Below are 25,122 nucleotides of genomic sequence, written 5' to 3' on the forward strand. Positions count from 1 at the left end.
CCCACTTCTTTTTTCTCTCAAATTTTAATTTTTTTTAGTTCAAGTTTGCAATACATTGCATTCACTGTGGGGGAGTGGGTATCCACACATCATCTTAATTCTTTTCACGTCCCCTTCTGCCCTCCCTCCTCTTCCATCTCCTTTTCCATGGAGCTCAGGCGTGTCTCCGGACCCGTAAAAGTCTTTCAGTGACGTTTAATTAATTCGATGAGCATTCGAATGTCCAGAGCTGCAGGTCAGGTGCCAGACAATAACTGGGTGAAGTCTGCGGGTGGGGGGACTGGACAGCGTCTGCGCCTGGATCCCGCAGATGGGACGGGGCGGGGCATAGCCGGCAGGTGCCTCCCGCAGGTGGGGGCGTGGCTGCGGAGGGGCGTGGCCGCTGAGGGGCGTGGCTTGTGGACTCCTAGGGCGCCCTGGAGCCTGTTCTGGCGGGAGCTTCTTCGTTGAGTTGGACCGGGCCGGACTTCCTGCCCCGGAGGCCCTGCAGTCTCAGGTCTGGCCCAGCTCCAGGGAGGCGTCGCCTCGCGGAGTCGCAGCCGTTTCCTGGGCGCGGTGGGCCCGGAAAGCTCAGGCTGAGGACGCGGGAGAGCGCGGGGACATCGCACCCTGGGCGGACGCGCGCGACATGGAGGACGGCGTGCTCAAGGAGGGCTTCCTCGTCAAGAGGGTGAGCGCGGGGCTCCGGCTGGGCTGGGGCGGACGCGCGCCCGGGACGCGCTCCCCGGTCCCCTGCGCCCGCCTCAGCACCACGTGCCGGGGAACGCGGGGGCGCGGGGGGCTGGCGTGGGACGAAGCAGGGGAAACATCGAGGGAAAAGGGACCCGGCCCCGGCGGGGATGAGGGTGGTCTGGGCCAGTGCAGTGCGGCGTCGGGTGGCGGCACGGGTGTGGATGTGGACATCTCAGAGCAGCTTGACCTCTGCTCGCCGGGTCCTGCGTTCAATCCCCAGGATCACAGGAAAATGAAAACAAAGCCTTAATATGTGAATAAGGGGTGGGAGGTTTGGTGAGAGGTTGGTTAACGGTGCATTTGGAAAGAAAAAATAATATCTAGCTACTGAGCGCAGAAGTAAAGTTAATAATTAAGGGTGTGTATGTCTAAAAATGTGAGAAAAAATAAGGTAAGAAAAATTTTTTAAATTTATGAATTTTGAAAACTACAGGGTTTCTCTATGCAGTTCAGGCTGGCCTTGAGCTCACTTTGTAGCCTAGGCTGCCTACAAGTTTCAACCATCTTGAGCAGTTTCTTAAGGTGAGAGAATTTAGAGTGTTCTCAAAGTAATGATAAATGACCAGCGTGGCGGGCATACCTCTAATCCTAGCTACTCAGAAGGCTGAAGCAGGAAGATAGCAAATTCAAGGCCAGCTGGGCAATTTAGTAAGACTTTGCTTAAACGGTAAGAAGGTCTGGGGATGTAGCTCAGTGTGAGGACTGGCTACAATCCCCAGTACCGTGGGGGAGAAAGTGAGATGACTGATACACTAGTTACTCAGATCTGATCTTTGCACATGTATGGAGCCTAACATTGTACTCCATACACATATGTTAATTTAATATTTTATATTATATACGTATATATGTAGAGAGAGAGTGAGAAACGTTTAAGTATATTGTTTTTAACACTTTTCAGGCTGCTGGGAATTGAACACTCACAGCAGATGCTCTGTGCAGAACTCCCCTAGCCAAATATAATTTATTGATTCAACAGGATATGTTCTGGGAGGAAGAAGGAATTCTGTGCTTCCTTAGCGTTTAGAGCTTGCTGGCATTTCTGCAGGTCAGCGGTACATTACCCTCCTTTCTCTGAGGTGGGAACAAAGATCAGCTAGGTTAAGTAACTTGCTTTGGGTTATGGCTGTGACAGGTGGAGTTGGGGTCAAATCTCAGGTTAACCCCAAACCTTTTCCTGCCTGTTAAGCATCAGGCATGATGGATATTGTTACAGAGGAGGAAACTGAGGGTCAGGAGGATGAAACAGCTTGCCTAGTGCTAGTAATAACTGGGATATGAACCCTGATCATGTAGTCATACCTTTCCCATCATTCCATGTGGCGGGGAATAAACAAGAGCTCAATCCAAAACAGGAAGTCAGGATCCGAGTAAAAAGTGAATGAAAGAGCGGCAGCAAGAGGAACTATGATACCTACTTTATAATTATTTTTAGGGCTGAGTGTGTAACTCACAGGTAGGGTGCTTGCCTAGGATGTGAGAGACCCTGATTTTTTTTTTTTTTTGTACCGGGGATCGAACTCATGCCAGGCAGGCACTTATGTCACTGAGCTAAATCCCCCCCGCGGGAGAGACCCTGATTTTAATCACCAGCACAGAAAAAAGAACTGTTAACTAAGTAGTTATGCTAACATAGTATCTTTTAAGTGTTGAAGTGTGTGACTGTCTGGATGGAGGAGCTCTCAGCCCTTCACTGCGCCTCTGGTGGTCAGCCCAGCCCTGCCAGCCCTGATGCTCCTATCACTTTCCCATGCTACCCCACCGTGTCCCCGTTAGTTTGCACAGTTGATCCAGAAGGCAGGGTGTGCTGTTTGCTCAAATCTGTAAGCAAGGAAGGAGGGAGGCTGAAGCCAGATCAAGAGTCAGACTGGGTATGAGCAGTTCAGAATTCCTCACCCACTTCACGTCTCTTTGGCCGAAGTGAAAGGCTGGTCAGTCCCTTAGGGTCTGTGGAGCTTGCTATGTCGTGTGGGGAACTTCTGCTGCCTCCCTGGACTGCAGTTGTGAGGTGATGCTGTGAGCTGGGGGTGGGCTGCAGGCCCAGTTAGGGAATCCAGGTACAGAGAAGTGAGGAGAAACTGGGGGTGGTGTTCTGGGAGACTAAGGTGGGAAGATTACAAATTCAAGCCCTTCCTGGGCAATTTAGCAATGTACAGAGCTTCAGAAACAAAGGGCTGGGGTTGAGACTTCCATGTGGAAGCCCTGAGTTCAATCCCCAATACTGAGGAATATTTTAAAAATTAAAAAGAGAAGTGAGGAGATCTGGCTTCCAGCCCCCAGCAAGTTCAGGGCTTGGCTGAAACCTCATTCTAGCCAAAGCCAAAAACTAGGATTTGGAGTGTGACCCTTATGTAAGTGGAGCCCCACACACACCTGGTGAGGGCTTGGCCCCTTTCCTTTGCTCCCTACCCAGTATCCCCTTTCCTCATAGGTGGTAACAGCAGCCCCTGTTCCCAGCGCCAGTTACAGGGCTGCAGCCCTGGGGTCCAAAGAGTCAGAAGGTGGCTGCACCAGTGTTAGGCAGGGCCAGACTGGCAGAGGCGTACACAACAGTCATCAGCCGGGAGACCAAGCCAGAGGCTTCTGGAGCCAGGCAGGCAGGGGCATGATGGGTCTGGTTCCCACCCCCGCCCAGACAAAAAGAAGCAAAGCTCTGGCAAGATGCAGGGAGCCTGCCAGGCCTGGGCTCAGAAGAGTGCGAGGCAGGGGACCGGAGCAGCCAGCAGGGACTGTGAGAAGCTCCTTTCCTGGCCACCACCGCAGCAGGAACATGCTTTGGCCTCTGTGGAATCTCACTTGAAGAACTCTGCCCCAACACTGTAAAAGCTTTCTGAACAAAGTGTTTTTTATGAATGAAAACTCCTCAGAAACTACCTGTATGTAAGCACACAACTAATTGAATTATAGTTATGCAGATATTACAAGTGTTTATAGCATTAAAATCCAATGAGTAGTCAGGCATGGTAGTGCATGCCTATAATGTCACAGTTGGGAGGCTGAGGCAAGAAGATTGCCATGAGTTCAAGGCCAGCCTGGGCTACAGAATGAGACCATGTCTCAACAAACAAACAACATCCAAAGGGTAGAAAGATACAAAGTATGAGTAGAGAAAAAAATAGAAGGAAAAAAAAAAAAAAGCTCAGAAGGAGGAGTTCTTCCAGGGGTTGGGAGTCCAACATCTAGATGATGGCAGGCCCTGCTCCCTCCCATACCTGCCCTGACAACCCTGCCTGCCTGCTCTAGCTGCACAGCTTGGAGATGCTCATCACAGACCATGTGGTCCCTATTTATCACTCAGTGTCCAGACTGTCGTCTTTTTGCAGGGCACCAGTCATAATGGGGTCACATTGACCCTAGTCTAATGTTACTTCATTTTAATTTGATTACAGCCACAAAGACTATACAAAGACTATTTTTTCTTTGTGTGTGTGTGTGTCTGTGTGTGTGTGTGTGTGTGTGTGTTTGGTATCTGGAATTGAACTCAGGACCTCACACTTGTCAGGCAGGTACTGTACCATTGAGCTATACCCTGACCTATTTCCTTATGAGGTCACATTCACAGGTACATGAGGTTCAGACTTAAACTTTTGGGGAGACACAATTCAACCCGTAATAAGTACCATTTCTAATTTTTGGCGGTTGTAGGGCATTGGGCAAGATCTTTCCAACCCCTAATTTCTTCTTGTTAGAGAGCAGAATAGGCCTTATCTAGGGCCTTCTCCAGCTGTGACATTCTGTGCCTCTTAAGCTCAGCCCTGAGTTGTGACCCCAGCTTATGGGATTCCCTCCTTTTTCCTAAAAGGGCTTCTGGGACAGCAAGCCACTCTGACTGCTTCAATCAGCCTCTGGCCCCAGACAGAGTACCCAAAATACCCACGTAGAGGGAGAGCTGGGTTCTCTTCCAGCTTATACCGGTTCTTTGGCCCCTGACCACTTTGCCTAGTGATCTGGGACCAGGCACAACCCATGAGGACTGTGTGGTTTTGCTGCAGAGCAGGGATGCTGGCCAGCTTTGTGGGTTTCCCCTGCATTCTCCTATTTCATGTAGTCCTGCCACACTGTGGTCAGAGGTCTCTTTTTAACATAAGAACCCAAATTGTTACACTTCTTATTAATTCATCAGGACTTCCCTCTGGCTGCAGTATAAAGATCAAACTGCAACATGGAACTGACTCCACATCTGTAAGATGTGGTCCTGGTCGCTTCCTCTATCTGTTCCCTATGAGCCTCGGTGCCCAAGTGGCAGCATTGCTTTTTGTAGTTTTGGGCCTTGTAGGTGCTAGGCAAGCACTATCCCATGAGCTCCAGTGCCAGTCCTGGCAGTGGCTTTGTGTCCATCCTTGCCAGCCTTCCTGATCTGTATCAGCTCCTCCAGGGAAGGTGCCTGATGCAGCCCACAGCTCCTGAGGATCAGGCGTCCAGGAAGCCTAGCTGTGAGACTCCAGCTCAGGGTCTTTCATGTGGTTGCAACTGAAAGGTTCAGATGTGGCAGTCACCTAAAGGCTGCTTGAGCTGGTGGATCTGTTCACCACATGTGGCTGTTGCCTGAGGCCTCAGTCCCTCACCTGTCTGTAAGGCTGCTGTGAAAGGGCAACCTCCTTTCCCCGGGATGAATGGGTGGGAGTGGGGGTGGGGATAGAGGGGTTCGGGTTGGCCTTGAACTTACTGTGTAACCCAGGCTGACCTTGAATTCATGGTGACTCTCCTACCTCAGCCTCCCGAGTACTACGATTACAGGCGTACTCTACCATGCTAAGCTTTCAGTTAGGATTCTCAGTTGTTCTTAACACATTCTACTCTAGTTAGTTTGAACAGGAGGAAGGTAGTAAATAATTCAGGAATATTTGGAACTATTCTAGAGAATCAGGTTGGAATTCTATATCCAAGACCTTCCTGAATTGCTAAATTGTGCAGTTTGAACTTAAATTTTGATCTACCTATCTCAGTTTCCTGAGTAGTTGTGTTCATATTTGTGTTATTTATTTCTACTGAAAGATGTCCTATCTCCTGTGTTTGAGGTTTAAGATTATTTTGCCTTCTCTTTTCTGCCTCATGTCGACAATCATACCATCAACTTCAACTGCATCCCGTGTGCTGGTAACTTACTGCCGTGAATTCTTCAGGGGCCAGACACCTCAGGCTGACCTGCAAGTGCTGCCCGCAGGCCCCTAGTTAGAGCTCGGAGGGAATGGGGAGCTAGGACTGGGCCAGGTGGCTGTAGAGAGCCCCAGTGCAAAGTCATCCACCCTTAGGCTACACAAATGGACTGTGAGTCAGGGAGAAAGCAAAGAGAGATGAGCTTCCAGTGAGTTTCATTTGGTTGCCACAGTACCTTCTGTTTGAGCTGAAGTCCAGGCCTCCAAGGCACAGTCATATACCTGAATAACTGGTACGGATGATTCGTCCTTACCTTCCGGCTCCCAGTAGTACCTGTTGAACATGGAGTAGGGTCACGGCACCACAGATAAAAGAACACAGGAGGCCTTTGATGTGAACATCTGCTCGGTAAGGGAGTGAGTGAATGAAGTAGCAGCTCTTTGACTCAGGTGGAGTACATCTGTCTGGGTGAGAACTTTGTCTCAAATTGCTCTCTGCTTGAAACCGTGCCAAGCAGAGTCTGTGTATGGTACAGTCTTTCTTTTCTGAGCCCTCTGTGGATGTCCCTCATGCTTTAGTCTGTTCTAGAAACTAAATCTTTTTCTGTTGGCTCCATGACCCACCTGTGCACTTCCAAAACTACCCTGCTTTTGTGCCTGCCACAGCTGGCCGGGTGACTGGTAGGCTCTTAGCACTGCAGACTCGGGGAGGCTTTCACAAGTATCCACGTAGTGGTTATTGTAGAATCTGCTTTAAAGAAATTTAAATGGTTTGCGAAAATGCTCAGTAAGGATAAACAAAAGAAGTAAAAAATAAAACTGTATATGAAATGGTCCCAGTTTTAAAAAAATGTAAAAACTGAAGCAAAAAAGACTAGAAAAACACACTAGGTATTAACAATAACTGCCTCCTAGCACTGTAACAGGATTACAAGTGAGGATTTTTTGTGGTTTTGTTTTGGTACCAGGGATGGAACTCATGACTTTGCATTTGCCAGGTAAGTGCTTATGCTGCTAAGCTACATCCTTGACCTGTTTTTTTTTTTTTTTTTGGTGGTACTGGGGATTGAACACTGGTCCTTTTCTTTCTTTCTTTTCTTCTTTTTTTTAAAAAAATATTTGTCTTTTTTTTTTTTTGAGATGGCGTCTCGCTATGTAGTTCAGGCTGGCCTTGAGCTCACTTTGTAGCCCAGGCTGGTCTCGAACTCACAAAGATCCTCCCACCTCAGCCTCCCGAGTGCTGGGATTAAGGCGTGAGCCACCATGCCTAGCTTAGTTTTTTTTTATTTATCACAGGTCCTTTTCACTGAGCTACAGCTCCAGACTTTTTTTATTTTTTTGTTTTGAGGCAGCTTATGCTAAGTTACCAAAGCTGGGCTGGAATTTGCAATACTCCTGCTTCAGCTTCCCAGATTGCTTGGGGTGTCTGCCATGCTGTTTTTTTGTGGGGCAGGGGAGGGGAACTACTGGGGGTCGAATTCACAACCTTGTGCTTGCTAGGCAGGCACTTGTGCTGCCGAGCTATAGTCCCAGACCCCCACCCTTTTTAAAAAAACATTTATGACCAGTGACTGGGGTGAGTGGGCTCACTGGGGTGAGCCCAGTGGGAGAGTGCTTGCCTAGTATGTGCAAGGTCCTGAGTTTGATTACCCAGCCCCACCACCACACCCAAAAAAAAGAAAAATTAGAGATAAAGAAAAAATATAACCTAAAAAAAATGTCAGTGGGAACTAAAAGATCAGTGCTAAAGGCTTTTGCTTTGCGTACTCAAAAGAGAGGACCAAGCAAGATCCAGACAAAATAATGCTCTTCTCCCTCATTGGACAGTTGTTTCCATGGTACAGTTTGGTTGCCTGGGCAACAGATGTGTTTATCTGAACACAGTATCCTCCCCTTCACCACCTTACCTCAGGGCTTTCCTGTCTGTCCACAGGGCCACATTGTCCACAATTGGAAGGCACGATGGTTCATCCTTCGGCAGAACACACTGCTGTACTATAAGCTTGAGGGGGGTCGGAAAGTGACCCCACCCAAAGGCCAGATCCTCCTGGATGGCTGCACCATCACCTGCCCCTGCCTGGAGTATGAGAACCGACCAGTAAGTAAAGGCCCTTACTGCCCAACTCCTGGCCTCAGATGCATCTCACCCAGGGCCTCCTTGGAGAAGGTGGTGTGGGTAGTGGAGAGAACTCAGAGCTGTAACTAAAAAACTCTTGTTTTTTTACAAAAAAATTTTTTTTTGTACCAGGGATTGAACCAAGGTCTTGTACTTGCCAGGCAAGCACTTGTGCTGCTGAACTAAATCTCAGTCGCAAGTCTTGTGAATTTAAGTTCTGGCTTCACCATGTACTAGATGTGTGACTTTGGGCAAGTGGATAAACCCCTCTGAGCCTTCTTTCACTGTCTGTAAGGTGATATTTATGTGGGATTCAGGACCAGACCAAATGGAGACATGGCACAAGGGGAACTTTGGAAGGCAGCTTAATTATGCTAGTGGGCAGATGGGAATTCAGTTCCAAATCATCAGCCCCAACTTTTCCGGTCATTTATATATGTTTCCAAAAGGAAGTACAAAAAAAAGGTAGATAACCTAATATCCTATGGTTAGTTGCATATGTCTTTGTCATTAATTGCTAGGTAGAATTCACTCTTACAGAGATAGCAACTATAAGGTTACTATCGTACAGTGTAGAGGAAGAATCCATCATTGTCTTGAGACTAGACAGAGATGTCCTTGCAGTGGTAACTCGCTGGGACTTGGAAGTAAGAGAAATATTTTTTCCTGGCTGAGCTACACTTATCTTGCAGTTGGCACTAGGAGTGTCAAGGCTCATTAAGTTTGTAGCTTTCTACCATGGGAACAGGCTGTGTCTCCTGGTCTCATCCTTGAACAGTGTCAGAAATACACTTAGTATTAGAAATACAAGTTTTAAAATTTTCTCTGTATTAAATTGCTCCTATAATATAAAATAATTACACCTGAGTACCTCACACGATTGTGACAGGGTTTGTGAAGGTGATGGGCTGTTAAAGCATGGCAGCTGGCATAATGTGGCACTGCACAGATGTGAGCAGTTACTGCTGTGTTGGGGTTCAGTGTGATGCTTTCGTTTCCTGAGAGGTACATGTTTTAGAAGTAAAGGGTACAGGATAAAAATCAATACACAAAATCCATAGGATTCCTGTACAACAGTCAACCCCGAGACAGAAATTAGAAAAGGGCTGGGGATTTAGCTCAGTGGCATAAGTGCCTGCCTTGCAGACGTACAGTCGTGAGTTTGATCCCTGGTACCAATTAAAAAAAAAAAAGAGAAATTAGAAGAGCAGTTCATTCACAATAGCCGGGGGAAAAAAGTCTATCTATCTATCTGTCTATCTATCTATCTATCTATCTAGGATTAATGTAGTCAAGGAAGTAAAAGACCAGTATCATGAAAACTATAATACTCTGAAAAAAGAGACTGACAAGGACATTAGAAAATGGAAAAATGGGGCTGGGCATGGTGGTGCAAACCTGTGATCCAGCACTCTTTCCCCAGGCTTTAGGCAGAGGATTGCCATGAGTTCAAAGCCAGCCTGCATTACTTAGCGACACCTTGCCTCAAAAACAACAAAAACTAAAACAAACAAAAAAACCCAAGAAAGATGGGATTGTTCCTGAAGGCAGAATAGTCAACTGCCCAAATGAGCAAAAACAATATGCAGATTTAATGTAGTCTCAATCAAAATTGCAGCAGTATTCTTCACTGAACTGGAAAGAAAAACTCTAACCCTAATGTGGCGCCTGCTGTGCGGCACACATGTCTAATCAAGCACTAAGGAGGCTGAGACAGGAGGATTGCTGTGAGTTTGACATCAGTCAGGGCTGACTAGTGAGTTCAAGGTCAGCCTGAAATACATAATGAGATAGTGAGACCTTGTATCAGAAAAGACAAAAACAAAAACCAGAAAACACCCAAACAATTCATATGGAACTAGAAGAGACCCCAAGGTAAAAGCAATCTTGGGTTAAAAAACTAAAGTGGAGGGGCTGGAGATTTAGCTCAGTGGCATAAGCGCTTGCTTTGCAAGCAGGCAGTCGTGAGTTCGATCCCCGGTACTGATAAAAAGGAAAAAGACAAAAAAAAAAAAAAAAAAAAAACCAACTAAAGTGGAAGGCATCACAATCCTGGACTTGAAGTTATATTACAAAGCTCCAGTGATAAAAACAGTGCAGTACTGACAAAAATAAATGTAAGGGTGAATGGAACCGAATAGAAGATGTAGGAACAACGCTGTGTAAATTCAGCTATCTTTACAGGGGCCAAAAACATACATTGCAGGAAAGATACCCTTTTTAATAAGTGATGGAGAAAACTGATTATCCAGTTTCAAGTTAGACCCATATCTTTCACCGTATAGTAAATTTGGATCAAATAATTAAAGTAAAAACTAAGCAGTGAAACTGCTGGAAGCCAAAATAGGTGAAACTCTGGAAATCATAGCTGAAGACAAGGACTTTCTGAACAGATTCTTGATCACATAGGAAATAGTACTGAGAACCAACAAGTAGGATCAAGTCAAATTAAAAAGCTTCTGCATAGTGGTTTATTCCTGGGAATGTAAACTAGTACAACTAGAGAGAAAAATCAGTGTGGAGATTTTTTTTTTTTTTTTTTTTTAAATCTGAAACTAGAAATTCTGTTTGACCCAGGTATCTCCTAAAAGAGTTAAAGATATTATATTACAGTGATACATGCATGCCCATATTTATAGCAGCATGATTCCTAATAGCTTAATTTTGTGATTTTTTTTTTTGTACTGGGGATTAAACACAACCTCACTTGTCAGGTAGGTGCTTATGCCACTGAACTGAACAGATAAAGAAAAAAAGAAAGATAAATGTGAGTCATTTATAGGAAAATAAATGCACCTTGAGACCATAAAGTTAAGCAAACTAAATTGGACAGCAAGTTTAAATATCACATGATTTCTTTTATATGAGAAATCCAAATTATAAATAAACAGCAAATTAAAGACAGGTAATAAGAAGCAGAGAGATCCCTCAAATGGGAAAGGGATCAAGAGGTGGAGGGAGGGGAAGAGGATGGGAAAGGGAGTTAGGATATGCTGCTGAAATAGTTAATTCTGTACAAGCCAAGCTTGTGGTCTCAACATAGAGGAATGAAGTCATGAACCAAAAAGAGGATGTTGGTAGAGTTTTTATAAGGAGAAGATAAGGAGAAGAAATAAGGAGAAGAAAAAAATGTCTCTTGTTTCTCCAGGAAAGGAATCTAAAAAGAGGAATTTCTGCCAGGTCCTTCCATTTCTTATGGATTAGGGGACTTCAAAAATGGCTCAGAATCACCTATCACAGAGGTGGCTCTGTGAATTTAAAATGACCAATCAGAGCACAGGCACTGTAACCCAGATACTCAGTGTGTAGAGATTAAAGGAAATGGATTTGAAAGAAAAACTGGTTATTTTGCACTTTAAGTTTTTAGAAACTTGGGAATTTAATAGGGAGGGGCGCCATCTTCCTTTGGTGGGGAGGGAGCTACATTCCCTGTTGCCTGGCAACTTCTTACTTAATTCATATCTGTGTGGCTAATCACCACCTCTATCTCTGGCCCTTCCCCTAGCTAGCTGTTTGCTCCTAAAATGAGCTAAAGAAACTGTTTTTTATATTACGTACATGTACCAACACCACACGAGGAATATAAAGGTAGCGCATTGCAAATGTGCAAACAAAAATGGGAGAGAGATGGAGGAGGGACTGAGGGAAGGGAAGGCAAATAATGCGGAGTAAAGCTGAGAACACAAATCAGAGAAGCGTCCCAGGGCCGGTGGTTGACGTGACGTTCAAGGCAGGGCAGGGCATCAGTGTGCTTGCAGGCTGACTGGCTGTTTTGGCCTGCGGGGCAAGAGAAAAGGAGGATGGCGGGAGCAAGAACTGCTCAGCCCTCGGGCCTGTTCTGTTGGCCGGCAGCGCCTGTCCTGGGTGTTCTACTGTAGGGAGAGTCACATGGAAGTGGTCACTGCTTTCCATGAGCTTGAGGGTAAAGAAACAAAATTCTCTCCTGTCCCTAGAAGACTATGTAAGTGCCGGATGGTGTACCGTACCTGTAATCCAGTACTTGGCAGGCTGAGGCAGGAGGGTCACAGCAAAGTCAAGGCCAGCCTGACTACACAGCAAGACCCCATCTCAAAAACCAAACCAAAACCAAAACAAACAAACAAACAAAAACCCCAACTGTAAGTATTGCCCTCTATAACTTAGTATTTTTCTCACAACCAAGACTTTTTTCTGGAGTGACATTATATTTGAGGACACAAGAATAAGCAAAGGCAGGCCTATAATACCAGCATTCTGGGAGACTGAGGCGGGAAGACTGCAAGTGAAGTCCAGCCTGGGCAATTTAGCAAGCCCCTGTCTAAATAATTAAGGACAGGGGTTAGGGATGTAGCTTAGTGAGATCTCATCTCAAGTAGACACAGAAGAATTAGAGAATTAATTTAGTTGGAATTGGAAAGGAATTCTAGTCTCCAACAGCCATCAGTTTTTCATATCAGCTTTAAATACAGAGTGAGGCAGAGTTGGTCAAGTTTTAGAGATTTGCAGTTGACTGACTTACACATTTCTATATAACAAGCTTGGGTATTTATCAGAGTGGGAAGGGAAGAAAGCTTGCAAACGTTTTCAGAACGAATCTACAAGTTAACTGTTATAAAGTTTATTTAATAAAATTGTGTATGTTTAAAAAAATGTCACTCCATTTTAGGAGGCTGCCCAGATGAATTGTCAGGTTTTTTTTGTTTTTCATGGTTTGGTTTTTTGAGACAGCGTCTTGCTATGTACTTTAGGCTGGCTTGGAACTTGTTATGTAGTACAGGCTGGCTGGCCTCAAACTTGAGGCCATCCTCCTGCCTCGGGCTTCTGAGGACTGGGGTCACAGGTGTGCCCCACCATGCCTGGATGCAGTGTCAGTTGTTTCTCTTACACAGCAGAAGGTGCTGCTCACTGAACATGAGAAGCCCAGCGGCACTGGGGAGGAGGCAGCCCCGCTAGAGCACTGAGCCTTGGAAAGGGCTGGCTCTGTATCCTTTTCCTCTTAGCATTGGAAGACTGATCATGATATCTAGGCATGTAGTAGGGCTCAGTAAATGTTCTCTGAAGAAACATTAAACAATGAAGACTGGTAAATAAGTGAGATGATTTTAAGAGGAAAACTTGTTTCTTAAGTGAATTTAAGACGCTGGGTCTAGGTAAATGAAATCACCCCACTCACAGATGAATTGCTGGCCTCTTGTCCCTGAATAATCTTTAGGGAGCAGCGGTGAGCTGATGGGCTGGGATGGGAACTGTTCTAAATTTGAAAATAGAAAGGGAAACAGGCAAAGTTTGTTGGATTTTGTGTTAAGTCTATATAAAGTTCTCAGATTTTTATTGGCCCAGGATTTATTTTAGTGAATTGGCAGCACTGATGATTAGTTAATTGCTTGCATGTGCTGAACAAGGGCTGGGCTCTGCCTGGGTCTTAAGGACTTGGGCTCAGAGAGACAAAAAGGAGCCACTGGGCTCTGAACAAGTCAGAAAGTGTATGAGTGTTGGTGTGTTTATATGCGTGTACCTGTGTATATATGTGCAAAGACTGTGCCCGGACTTCACTTGGGATTCTCCAGCTGAAGTGTGAATTTAACCTTCAGGATCACCTTCCTGGTGTCCCTTGGGGTGGTAAGCCAGCCAGGTCAAGCTAGGCAGTGTTGCTGTTTAGACAGGGTAGTGATTGAGGGTAGTGATTGAGTTGCAAGTGAATCAAGTCAGGAAACGAAATGAATTAGCCTGCATGAGGCCCTGGGTTTGAGTCCTAGCACTGGGGGCAAATCAGAATGAAATCAAATTCTTCAAAAGTGACCTCCTGCAGGGACTGGGGATTTAGCTCAGTGGCATAAGCACTTGCCTGGCAAGTGTGAGGTTGTGACTTTGGTCCCCGGTACCAAAAAAAAAAGTGGCCTCCCGGGGACTACACATGATGGTGCATGGCTGTTATCCCAGCGCTCAGGAGGCTAAGGTAGGAGAGTTGCCCCAAGTTTGAGGCCAGCCTGGGCTACATAGTGGACTATATAGCAAGACCTTGTCCCAAAAACCCCAAAAATCAAACAACAACAACCAAAAAAGTGGCCTCCCCAGGCTACTCAGAGGACATTTATTAATAGAGTCAGGAATGAGAATCCCACAGTTGACCCGTGAAACCTCCTAAATGCCTACTTAGGGGCCCACAGGAAAAACACTGCATGGAGGAGCCCGAGTGCCCACAGAGTCCACAGCCGACATGCCCCAGGCTGTCAGCCACACAACCTGGGTCCTGGGCATCATCTTGCGGTCTGAGTCCTATTCTAGGAGCCTTGGCCACATGTGGGCCGTTTAGCACAGAGTGAACCACCTGAGGAAGAGTCCAGCTGCATCATACGAGGAACGTGTGAAACGTGGGGTGCTCATGCTGGAGTGGGGAGGACTTAGCAGTTCTACTGAAATGGGCATTAACATCCTGTTATTAAAAATGGGGAAACTGAGGCTCAGAGAGGCTCCTGACCTGCCCCGGCATCTGCAGCCTGACTGTAGAAGGGGGCTCTCCCCGGTTGAGCCTTTGTCCGTGTGGTTCTGGGGAGCAGCCTTTTGCTAACTCTGTCTAGAAGGGAAAGGCTGCTGTTGGAGGTTGTGAGCTCCTGACTTTGAAAGTGTCCAAGCGAACCTTTAAAATTTTTTATTATTTTGGCAGTATTGGCTGTGAACCCAGGACTGTTAAGCTGAGCTGCATTCCCATCCCTCTGCCCCTTTTTGTTTTTTATTTTAAGACAGGGTCTCACTAAGTTGCTAAGTTAACAATGTAGGCTTAACCTTGGAATCCTTCAGCCTCAGCCTCCCAGAGTGCTGGGGTTACGGGTGTGTGCCACCACACATAGATCCTAGTGAATCCTTACTTTGTTTTATTGTATTTATTTTTCCAACTGAATCTTTAAAGACCACTGGCTGGAGTGTGGGGCAGGGCTGAGGGCATTACGCAGTTACTGGCCCATGTGGTGTCCCTGTCATTTCAGTCATTTGTTCATTTATTTTTTTTCATTCATTTATTTATGAGACTAGGTCTCACTATATACTTTGGACTGGCCTTGAACTCATGATGTATTGCAGGATGACTTTGAACTCATGGAAGTCCTCCTGCCTCAGCCTCCTGAGTGCTGGGATCACAGGTGTGTGCCACCACGCTCTCCAAGCCCTGTCATCTCTCTTGCTGCTCTGCCTCTGGGTGCTGGCCTGACCCGCTGTCTCTTCCACAGCTCCTCATTAAGCTGAAGACTCGGACTTCCACAGAGTACTTCCTGGAGGCCTGTTCTCGAGAGGAGAGGGATGCCTGGGCCTTTGAGATAACGGGAGCTATTCATGCTGGACAGCCAGGGAAGGTCCAGCAGCTCCTCATCCTGAAAAACTCCTTCAAGCTGCCCCCTCACATCAGCCTGCAGTGAGTGCTCGCCCCCCTGCCCGCACCCTGCCTGGCTTGGCCACAGTTGCTCACGTCCCTGTGCCGAGGTGCTCCCCACTTCTGGCCGTCCACACTGTGCTTCAGGGGACAAGCTCTCCTCTGCCTGAGAAGCACCCTGTCTTGCCCTGCACAGTGCAGCCTTCTGGGGCTCTGTAACTTCTACTCACCTCCGTGATGGAGGCAGAAGAGATGCCCTGCTCTTCTGCTGCAGACACATTCTTCAGGACCATGTCACAGCCCCCTAGGACGTGCCACCAACCAGGTCACTGGTCACAAGAAAGATGTGTTATGGCAGCTATTGCCTTCTGCTCAGTGGGGCTCCTCATTTATATACTGAAGAAACTGGCCGTTCAAGGTGGTGCATACTTGTAAGACAAGCACCTGGAAGGCTGATGCAGGAGGATCACAAGTTCAAGGCCAGTCTGAACTACATAGCAAGACCCTGTCTTGAAAAAACCAACACAAACCAAACACAAACCAAACAAACGTGTGGTATGAGTCCATTCCCAGGCTCGGAGAAACACCACACAGGCAGCAGGTTCTGTGGGTGCAGGGAGCTGCTGAGCTATGGGAGGGTTTGGAGGAGCCGCAGGTCAGGGTGGGCGGTGGTGGGCTCAGGGAGAGGCAGCACCAAGCAGCAGCTGGTGGGGTTTGCACAGAGTGGGAGATGGATGGAGGGACCTCTGCGGGCCACCGCACACTTTACAGTCAGGGCCCAGCTCTCGAGTCTTTCTGCGAAAGTAAGCGCAGTGTGAAGTCCCGCACTGCTTACATAGAGGAGCAAGGAGGTGAGGAGACGGCTGAGAACGCTCGCTGCCTCCTGAATTCCTGTGTGTAACTGCGAGCCCCTCTCTCCATGGTCTGGTCACACCCTGCGCCTCTGGCAGTGACTCCCAGGACCCTCCCTGTAGTTGTCAGTGTCATGAGGGCCCCTTTTGTGCCTTCCTCCATGCAGTCACATCATGGAAAAGATGCATGACAGCAGCTGTGGGATCCGGCCGAGCCCCAACATGGAGCAGGGAAGCACCTACAAAAAGACCTTCCTAGGTGAGCCTGCCTGTCTCTGAGACCGAGAGCTGAGAGCCTGAGAGCCCCACCACTGCCTGCTGTGTGTGGGCCTGGCTGTCCGGCGGAGCCAGGTCGAGTTCAGTGAGGTTTTTGACTGTGCACCCCGAACTGCCGGACCAGATATGACGGTGTCACCCTTCTCCTCATGCAGGCTCCTCGCTGGTGGACTGGCTCATCTCCAACACCTTTGCGGCCAACCGTCTGGAGGCGGTGACCCTGGGCTCCATGCTGCTGGGGGAGAACTTCCTCAGGCCAGTTGGGATCCGCAGCATGAGCGCCATCCGCTCCGGGGATCTGGCCACGCAGTTCCTGGATGATGCCACAGCCCTGTACACTTTTGTGAGTTAAGGAGCTGGCTCCTCTTGCTGCCAGAGGGAAGGAAGTGACAGAGTGGGCGTGTAGGTCCACAGCTCTGCAGAGAGGCCTGGGACTAGTGAGTGGTGGTGGGACAGCGTCATCCCAGGGAACTAAAGGGCTTCTGGACTTCAGAGCTCCCTGTGGCCTCCATGGCCTGGGCCTCTACCTTTTCTGTAACCGAGGCCTCACTCCCCTTTCCACAGGCTGAGAGTTACAAGAAGAAGGCGACTCCCAAAGAGGACATCAGTCTGAGCACCATGGAGTTCAGCGGCGTAGTAGTCAAACAGGGCTATCTGTCCAAGCAGGTAGGAGAGGGACAGGTGTCAGCCCTGGGGAGGCGACATTCCTAGGGTGGGCAGGGATGAGCCCAGAGGCGGGAAGAGAGTGCTGAGCACTGCTTGCCAGCAGGACCGTCACCAGCCCCCTTCCCCCAGGCAAAATAACTGCACAGGAGGGTAACTCTGTAAAACATACACTTTGTGATTATCACAGCATTCAAAAGCAGCTTCTGTGTAATTGCCTGTTTCTCCATATTGGCACCTGCCTGCTTCTTGGGTAGTATTTACTGAAAATGCATGTGTTGTTCTGTCTGCTGACAGGAATCCTTTTTTTTGTGGTATTAAAGATTGAACCCAGAGCCGTCACAGAGCCGTACTCCCAGCCCTTTTTAAATTTTATATTCTGAGACAGTCTCAGTAAGTGGCTGAGTTCCCCAGATTGTGTTCAGACTTAGAGTCCTGCCTCGGCCTCCCAGGTGTGCACCACCAACATCGGCTTCTGACCGGAGTCCTGAGTGGGGAGGTCAGAGTCTGGAGGAGCCGTGAAGGGGTGTGAGAGAGACTCTGCGGGTGCTCATGGTGGTCTGTGATCTAGGGTGTCAGGCCAAAGAAAGTCTCTGTGTCTCTGCCTCAGAGGTTAACGTCATATATATGTATTATTATTTCATACAGTGTAATTGATCTTTTTTTTTTTTTGGTTTGAGATAGAGTCTTGCTAGTTGTTCAGCGTGGCTTTGAACTCAAGGCAGTCTTCCTTCTTCAGCTTTCTAAGTGCTGGGATTACAGGCATACACCACCATGCCTAGTGATTTTCTTTCTTTCTTTCTTTCTTTTTTTTTTTTTTTAATGAGACAGAGTCTTGCTATGCAGTTCAGACTGGCTTTGAACTCTCTATGTAGCTCAGACTTGCCTCAAACTCAAGACGATCTTTGTGCCTCAGCCTCCTGAGTGCTGGAATTATAGGCATGCGCCACCACACCTGGTGGCCATTTGTTTTTCTGATGCAGAATGTTACAGTGTTTCCTGCATGTGTGCACACATGGAAAGTCACAGATACACATGCAGCTGTTTTTGAACTAAGTTGACCCTTAAGAAAACTTGTGTCATTGGTAGGAAAATGAATGCATCTTGAGACCAGAATCTTAAGTGAAATAAATCAGACATAAAAGCTTAAATACCACATGGTTTCTCTTATATGAGAAACCCAGATTATAAATTCAGAATAAAATAGAAGATAAGTAATAGGAAGTAGGAAGACAGATGTTTATGTGAAGGAGAGAACTGCGATATGTCTGTGTGCTAACTGCACACAAGGAGTGTAAACATGTCCTACAAACATGTGCTAATAAAAAAAATTAAGTAAAACAACCCTGCCCTCGGTTCAGGTTGGCCCGCAGCCTGCCTGACTTCTGGCGCTGTTGCGAGGTGTCGGGCGCCGCACGGCTTTCCTTTGGCACTGTCAGCTAAAGGCCAGGCCGAAGCTGCTAACGTGCCCTGAGCAGGGGACACCCGGGAGCCGGCACCGGTGCAGCTTGGGCATCTGGCACCAGACAGTCTTTACAGTGTAGTGCTTTAAAGAGCAGCAGGTTGTTTGGTTACTAGGGAGACACCCGAAGTGGGGCCGCAGTGAGCCTTAAACCCCTTCTTTCTCCAGGGCCACAAGAGGAAGAACTGGAAGGTGCGCCGCTTTGTGCTGCGGCAGGAGCCGGCCTTCCTGCATTACTACGACCCCGCCAAAGTGAGTGCGCTGCGGCCGGCCTCCGGACCTCCCCTTGGCCAGCAGCACGGCTCTGCTTCTGTGCCCCAGGCCCTGCCTGCTCTCCACCAGTCACCCCATCCGACGGGCCCCTGCTCGCCCCACTTCTGTGAGCAAGGATCCGGGCCTATTTTTGAAACAGGGTCTCACTATGCATTTCAGGCCAGTGATCTTCCTGCCTCAGCCTCCTGAGTGGTGGGATTACCGCACTGCCTAACATGGGCTGTTTTGAGAGGAAAAGTGTCTTTCACTTTCCCAAGGCTTGCTGGGGGACAGGGCTAGGCGACTCCTGACTGGCACTTCCCGCCACCCCCCCAATCCAAACATCCACAAATTCCTCAATTTCTTGTTCTCGCCCATGTTTTGAAATGCTTCGTTTTATCATATGCTATTTATGATACAAGTTACTAATTTTCTCACTTTTTAATTGATCCAAGCATTACTGTTCCGAGTTTCAGATGAGTAGGGCCTCGCCCTGAGATGCTACAGCTCCAGCCTTTGGTTGTGCTCTCCAGCCTTGTCTTGGTCTTGTCTGATTTCCATCGGGTTTTGATACAGTGAAAGCAGGGCAGTCTGTTCCTCCCAGCCTTTCAGCCTGGAGCCCCTTTGCTCAGCTCTTGCAGGAGCGAGGAGGAGGCCAGGGGGGAAGTGACTGACAGATGCCCTGAGGGTCACCCTGCTGGCGCCTGCAGGAGCACCCATTGACTTTTCCAGGGTCGCTGGCCCAGCTGTGGGGCACAGGTCAGGCTTCCCTTTAGAACTAACGACAAGCACTGAATACAGTAGGCACTTGAGTTTCGCATTTGTCTCTGGTCCTGCCCAGCCTGCACTGTCCTTGGTGAGTCCATGGCCCCAGCCCCGCCCCATCAGAAAAGACATTTTTTTGACTGATTTGCTCCTTGGTGGGCCCTCGGCTTTTTCCTCTGTGGGCTAAGGGTCCGTCCTGTGTCGAGGGGTGGCTTCTCAGAGCCAGTTCAGCCCTCTCCCTGAGGGGGTGGATCTGAGCCCCCACCACTGATGGGTTTCTTCCCTCTGAAGTTTTCCTGGCTTTGAAGAGTGAACATCTCTGGCATTGCTGTTTTTGGTTCTGTTTTCTTTTAGTTTTTTGAGACAGGATCTCACTATATAGTTCAAGCTAGCTTTGAACTCACTGTGTAGCACACTCTGGCCTTGAACTGGCAGCAGTCCTCCTGCCTCAGCTTCCTGAGTGCTGCACCACCACACCTGGCCTAGTATTGCTGTTTATTAGCTTTTTTTTGGTCATACTTCCTGCTGGGTCCACTGAGTATGGCACTGATTATTGCTTAATTGAAGGGCACCCGGGCCAAGGTCCCTGTTATGTAAAACTGCTCTGAATCATCCTGAGGTACCACAAATCACAGTTCTGTTTCCCCTCAAAGTTGGATCTTGATGCTGTCTAGTGTGTAGAAATATCTTACCAGTTTTGAAGAAATAACTATGCATACATGAGTTTTTGTTTTTTCTAATTGGTGGTTAAGATGCAGACAAGGATTTGGGAAGCCATTGTGTGCTTCTCTTAGAGGATCAGATCAGAGGCTCTATTTGAGATGTGTCCAGGAATAAAAAGCAGCTTGATGCTCAGCACCCCCCAGACTTCGCAGTGACAATGTTGGTGACACTGTTGCTATCGGCTGTGAAAGGAAGAGGCTCAAGCTTTTTACTGGAACATGTAATTTGGCCATGCAATTGCAGGTTCAGCCTCATCTATTATTGTAAATCTTTTAAAAATTTTTCTAATGCTGAATTTAGGGCCTGCCACATCTAGGCAGGTGCTCTGCTGCAGAGCTACATGCCCGCCCCATGGATGAGGGGACAGAGTGACTCCCTTTTTGTGTATTCTCTAAACTCCTGTCTTTTTCTCTGCAGGAGGAGAATAGGCCAGTGGGTGGGTTTTCTCTTCGAGGGTCACTCGTGTCTGCTCTGGAGGATAATGGTGTTCCCACAGGTAAGGTACAACTTCAGTGCTGGCCCGATGGACTTTAGGGCCTCTCTTCTGTGCCTCAGTAATGCTACCGAGGAAAGCCTGCCCCATGGGACCAAGCAGGGGCTTTATTCAATAAAACAATGAATGGCATGGTTTTGGTGGCCCGGGGGTTGAACCCAGTATCTTTGCATTGACCTACATTCCCTTTTTTGTTTTTTTTGAGACAGTATTTTGCTGTGGAGTTCAGACTGGCCTTAAACTCACTGTGTAGTCCATGCTGGTCTTGAACTCATGGTAATACTTCTGCCTCAGCCTCCCAACATGGGCTACCACGTTGGGCTCTCTCAACCCTTTGTAAAGAGGGTCTCACTGAGTTGCACAGTTGGGTTCAAATTTATGATTTTTCTGCCTCAGCCTCACAGAATGTTGGGATTATGGATATGTGGCACCATACCCAGCTATGGTGTGAATTTTGAAGCCAATTTCAAAAATAGAAGAAAGGGTATATAGGATCAAGTAAATAACCTATTTGAGTACTCACTCTGTGCTGATGGCCTGTAAGCTAAGGCTTACAGTGTTTAGGGTATAACAGTTTCTTTTTATTTATTTATTTTTTTGTTTTTAAGACAGGGTCTCGCTGTGCAGTTCAGGCTGGCCTGCTCACTTTTGTAGCCCAGGCTGGTCTTGAACTCGCAACGATCCTCCTGCCTCAGCCTCCCAAGTGCTGAGATTACAGGCGTGAGCCACCACGCCCGGCTAAGGGTATAATAGTTTCTTACCTGTTGCTATACTCATTTCACAGTAGCCAGCCATGGTAAGAGGGTAATATTCTATCTTGAGGATGTGGAAAATGAAGTGTCATGTCAAAGACTAAATTCTGTACCTGCTTTTGACATAAGCACACTGAATTCTCTGCTGGAAATGAAACTAGGTCTATGCCTAGCACAGGGCAGGCAGAAGGGCTGCAAAGATGTCCGGTAAGCGGTGCAGGTCTGGAGGGAGGGAGTAGGAACAGGAGCGAGGAAGGAAAGGAGGACATGCGCACCTGGGAGGATTCCCAACCACAGACATCTCTAAGAACTTCATGGACTGAGTTTTTGCCCTTGTTTCTGTTGACTTGCAGCTGCTTCAATGTGGCTCTTCAATCACATTTTTTTCTTTCTTCTGTTTAGGGGTTAAAGGAAACGTCCAAGGAAATCTCTTCAAAGTGATTACCAAGGATGACACACACTATTATATCCAGGCCAGCAGCAAGGCTGAACGAACAGAGTGGATTGAAGCTATCAAAAAGTTAACATGATACCAGGACTCCTCCTTCCTGTGGCTTGGTGCGGAGGATTTTCTGGAAAATTGGTGTGTAAGACTTGGGCTAAGGATGTCACCAAGTGGTTGACAGCCTGCCTCGCAGGTACAAAGCCTTGAGTTGAATCCCAGCCCTCCCCCCAAAAAGAGAAAGACTTTAAACATTGTACATTTTGCACTGCTTTGGATAAGACTGCTGGCTAATTCCTCGGAGGACACACAACAGCTGTGCTAAGACAGCCATTAGGTGCTGATATGTTAACTTTTGCCCACCAGGATGACCAGCACTGTCCTTGGGTGCCAAAGCCCTCTGTTGGAACACTAACACTGGCTATTTAAGTGAATCGTCTAAAGACATTTCTCTGAAATGTCAATTCTTTATCTCCTTTGGAATTAATAAAATTTGACATTTCTGGCTGATACAATGCTTGTAGTTTGTTTTCAGAGGCTTCCTACCTGTACAGTTCATGTATTATTCAAGTTGGTTGTGGAAATATTTCAGTGATTAGTGTCACTAAGACATTTTTTAAGTGGAGATGCAGACAAAACTTCAGTTGAATGTTCAGAGGGTAATTGTTTTGCTTTGGAAAGCTAACTTGGAAAGGACTCATGAATTCACTTGTAGCAGTTAATCAAGTATCAAAAAAAAAAGGAGTTTTTCTATGAAAAACAGACATTTAGAAAAGACAGCACAGGAGGATCTCTAAAGGACAGTGAGATGTAAAGCAGTTAAATCAAGTTTTGATTTTAAAACGAACACTAATGGAGAAAGGCACCAGGAAACTTCCTTAGTTGGAAGGTGAAAGGAGTGAAAAGTCTGTATCATCCAGTATTTTTGAAAGAAGTTTTTATTACTTTCAAGTTTATACAGTGCTCTGGCACAAGATAGTGCCAGGATTCTTGCCAAGTACAAATTCTTGGACTTTAATAAAATATGTAACTTACAGGTAAGGGGAACAAATACTTCCAAAGTGCTTCAGAAAAATGTGTTAATATCAGTTGGTCTCTACTTTTTTTGTAACTTCTTGCTAAGTAGCCCAGGTTGGCCTGGAACTTGTGACCCTCCTGCCTTCCGAGTACTAGGATTACAGGTGTGTGCCACTGCTCAGCTTGAATTTCCTCCTCTCAACCTTACCTGGATATTTGGATCTCAACTATTAGGAATTCTTAAAATGTTTTTCCTTGTTCCTTTCATTTTAGGAGACTGCCTTTTAAAGCACTATCTTCCTTTTGGCATTTCATCAAGGCTTAATGTTCCTCTAATTTTATTGCCTTTTGAACATTGGCAGGTGCTTATCTGAATGAAACTACATTTGGTTTGATGGCTTCCTGCGTCCAAACTGGCACAACTGTCTCTTTGTATTGAGGTCAGGATTTCTAGGTGTTGGAAAATAGACAATCATCAGCTTTTGAGGCAAATACAGTGAAGTTGGCAAGATGCTAGAACCCCAAAAAATCCCTGTTACTTGTTCTTGGTGTCAAAGTTAGTAGATCATTAACTATGGGAACGATTGGTAATTACCTCTGCTTAGCATGACGCAGTAGTTAGCTGTCCCCGTTGCTCCTGTATTGCTTAAACATTGATGTAAGTATTGGCTTGTTATAAACCAATATAATAAATGGTTTAAATGGCCATATTTTAACATTTTCAGTTAATTTATGCATGGATAAAACTATCAATTTTGTTGTATGAGCTGATAGCCATTTGACCTGGAGAAAAGGCAGATGGGGGAAATATGAAATCGTCAGCAGTTTAAATGAAAAGGCTTTGGTAAGGATTAAGATTTGTTTAGTCATGTCGGTCCTTTTCAAGTCAGGCTCGGTATGCATCTTGTCTCCATTTATCTTGTCCTTAAGTTTAGGTCAATGAGATGTACGTCTGCTTAGGAGTTTATTCTCTTGCTCATGCTATACATGAAGCTGATCTTCTTTCTGGCTGGGCTCTTCTTCAATGGACAATACTGTGGTACCGAGCAGAAGGCCTGCATTGGATCAGAATCACCATGGAGGCCATCAATACTTTCTCTAGTACATCCAGATTCTCTATGGCACATTGGTGGGTACACATGGCTTCCTCTCAGAACGAACCAGCTTCAGTCAGATCACTGGGTTAAAGTTACAGGCTGCTACATAAAGGATCAAACCTACATAAAGGTCATGAACTACCCCTCTCTCCACTAAACTCATTTTCCAGTGTCTTGTTTCCTTGGTCTGCTGCCCAGGCTGGCCTTGCCATGGGCTCATTGCTCTGCCTTCCCAAGTGGCTGGAACTGTAGGCAAAAACCAGCATCCCCAGCTCTAGTACCTTTAATATCGAGTGAAGTCTACTACTGCATTGATTGACTAATGTGGGTTCAATTTAATGTTTTAATAACTCTTCCTAGGGATAATAAAATTTCAAGTATTTTAAGAGATTAAATCTATAAAGATAAGCACACTAAAGTAACTCCAGATTTTCTACACTTCCCAATTAGTACTGGGGACTGAACCCAAAGTACTCGCTCAGTAAGCCACATTACCAGATATTTATTTTGAGACAGGGTCTCACTGAGTTGGTCCAGCTACCCTCAAACTTGTGATCCCCCTGCCTCAGCCTCCTGAGTAGCTAGAATTAAAAGTGCCACAATGCCAAGCATGATTTTCTATACTTGACCATTGTAGTTGTAACATCAAATAATGTGTTACTTGTAAAACTTTGTACACATACTTTTAAAATAACCTGTTCTTGATGAAAATGATAGAAATGTTAAAAATAAATCACTAACTTGGAGAACCAAACACATAGTGGCACCTCAAATACTTTAAGGAAAAAAAAAAAAGCTAGTAGATAATGCTCTTAACTAAATCAAAACAGCTGCATTTTCTTTAAAAGAAAAAAAAAAACCTCTTTACCATCTTGAATTAGACATTCAAGGCAAGCAGCTTAGAATCCCCCAAGGCCCTAATGTGACAAAGTCTCAAAGCAAGGTGTCATCAGTTTCAAATAGGTAAAAGGCACACTACAATGTAATCCTATAATTGGATTTAAGGCTGTCCCCCAGGGTCAATTTCTGTTTTTAAAATATTT

General features: G+C 46.5%; 1 protein-coding gene across 1 annotated transcript; it reads left to right on the top strand.

Moving 5' to 3' along the window:
* The first annotated feature begins 406 nt into the window (after positions 1-406).
* Plek2 (pleckstrin 2) lies at positions 407-24,969 on the top strand. Its single transcript, XM_003472359.5, has 9 exons — positions 407-670; positions 7,762-7,926; positions 15,147-15,328; positions 16,305-16,396; positions 16,569-16,756; positions 16,978-17,079; positions 18,707-18,790; positions 20,696-20,774; positions 21,926-24,969. The coding sequence occupies exons 1-9, from the start codon at positions 629-631 to the stop codon at positions 22,051-22,053; spliced, it is 1,062 nt and encodes a 353-aa protein (XP_003472407.1). The 5' UTR covers positions 407-628; the 3' UTR covers positions 22,054-24,969.
* Positions 24,970-25,122: the final 153 nt, after the last annotated feature.

Source organism: Cavia porcellus, unplaced genomic scaffold, assembly GCF_034190915.1.
Source record: "Cavia porcellus strain 051 isolate PalLab524CR breed Dunkin Hartley unplaced genomic scaffold, mCavPor4.1 scaffold_31, whole genome shotgun sequence".
NCBI lineage: Eukaryota > Metazoa > Chordata > Mammalia > Rodentia > Caviidae > Cavia > Cavia porcellus.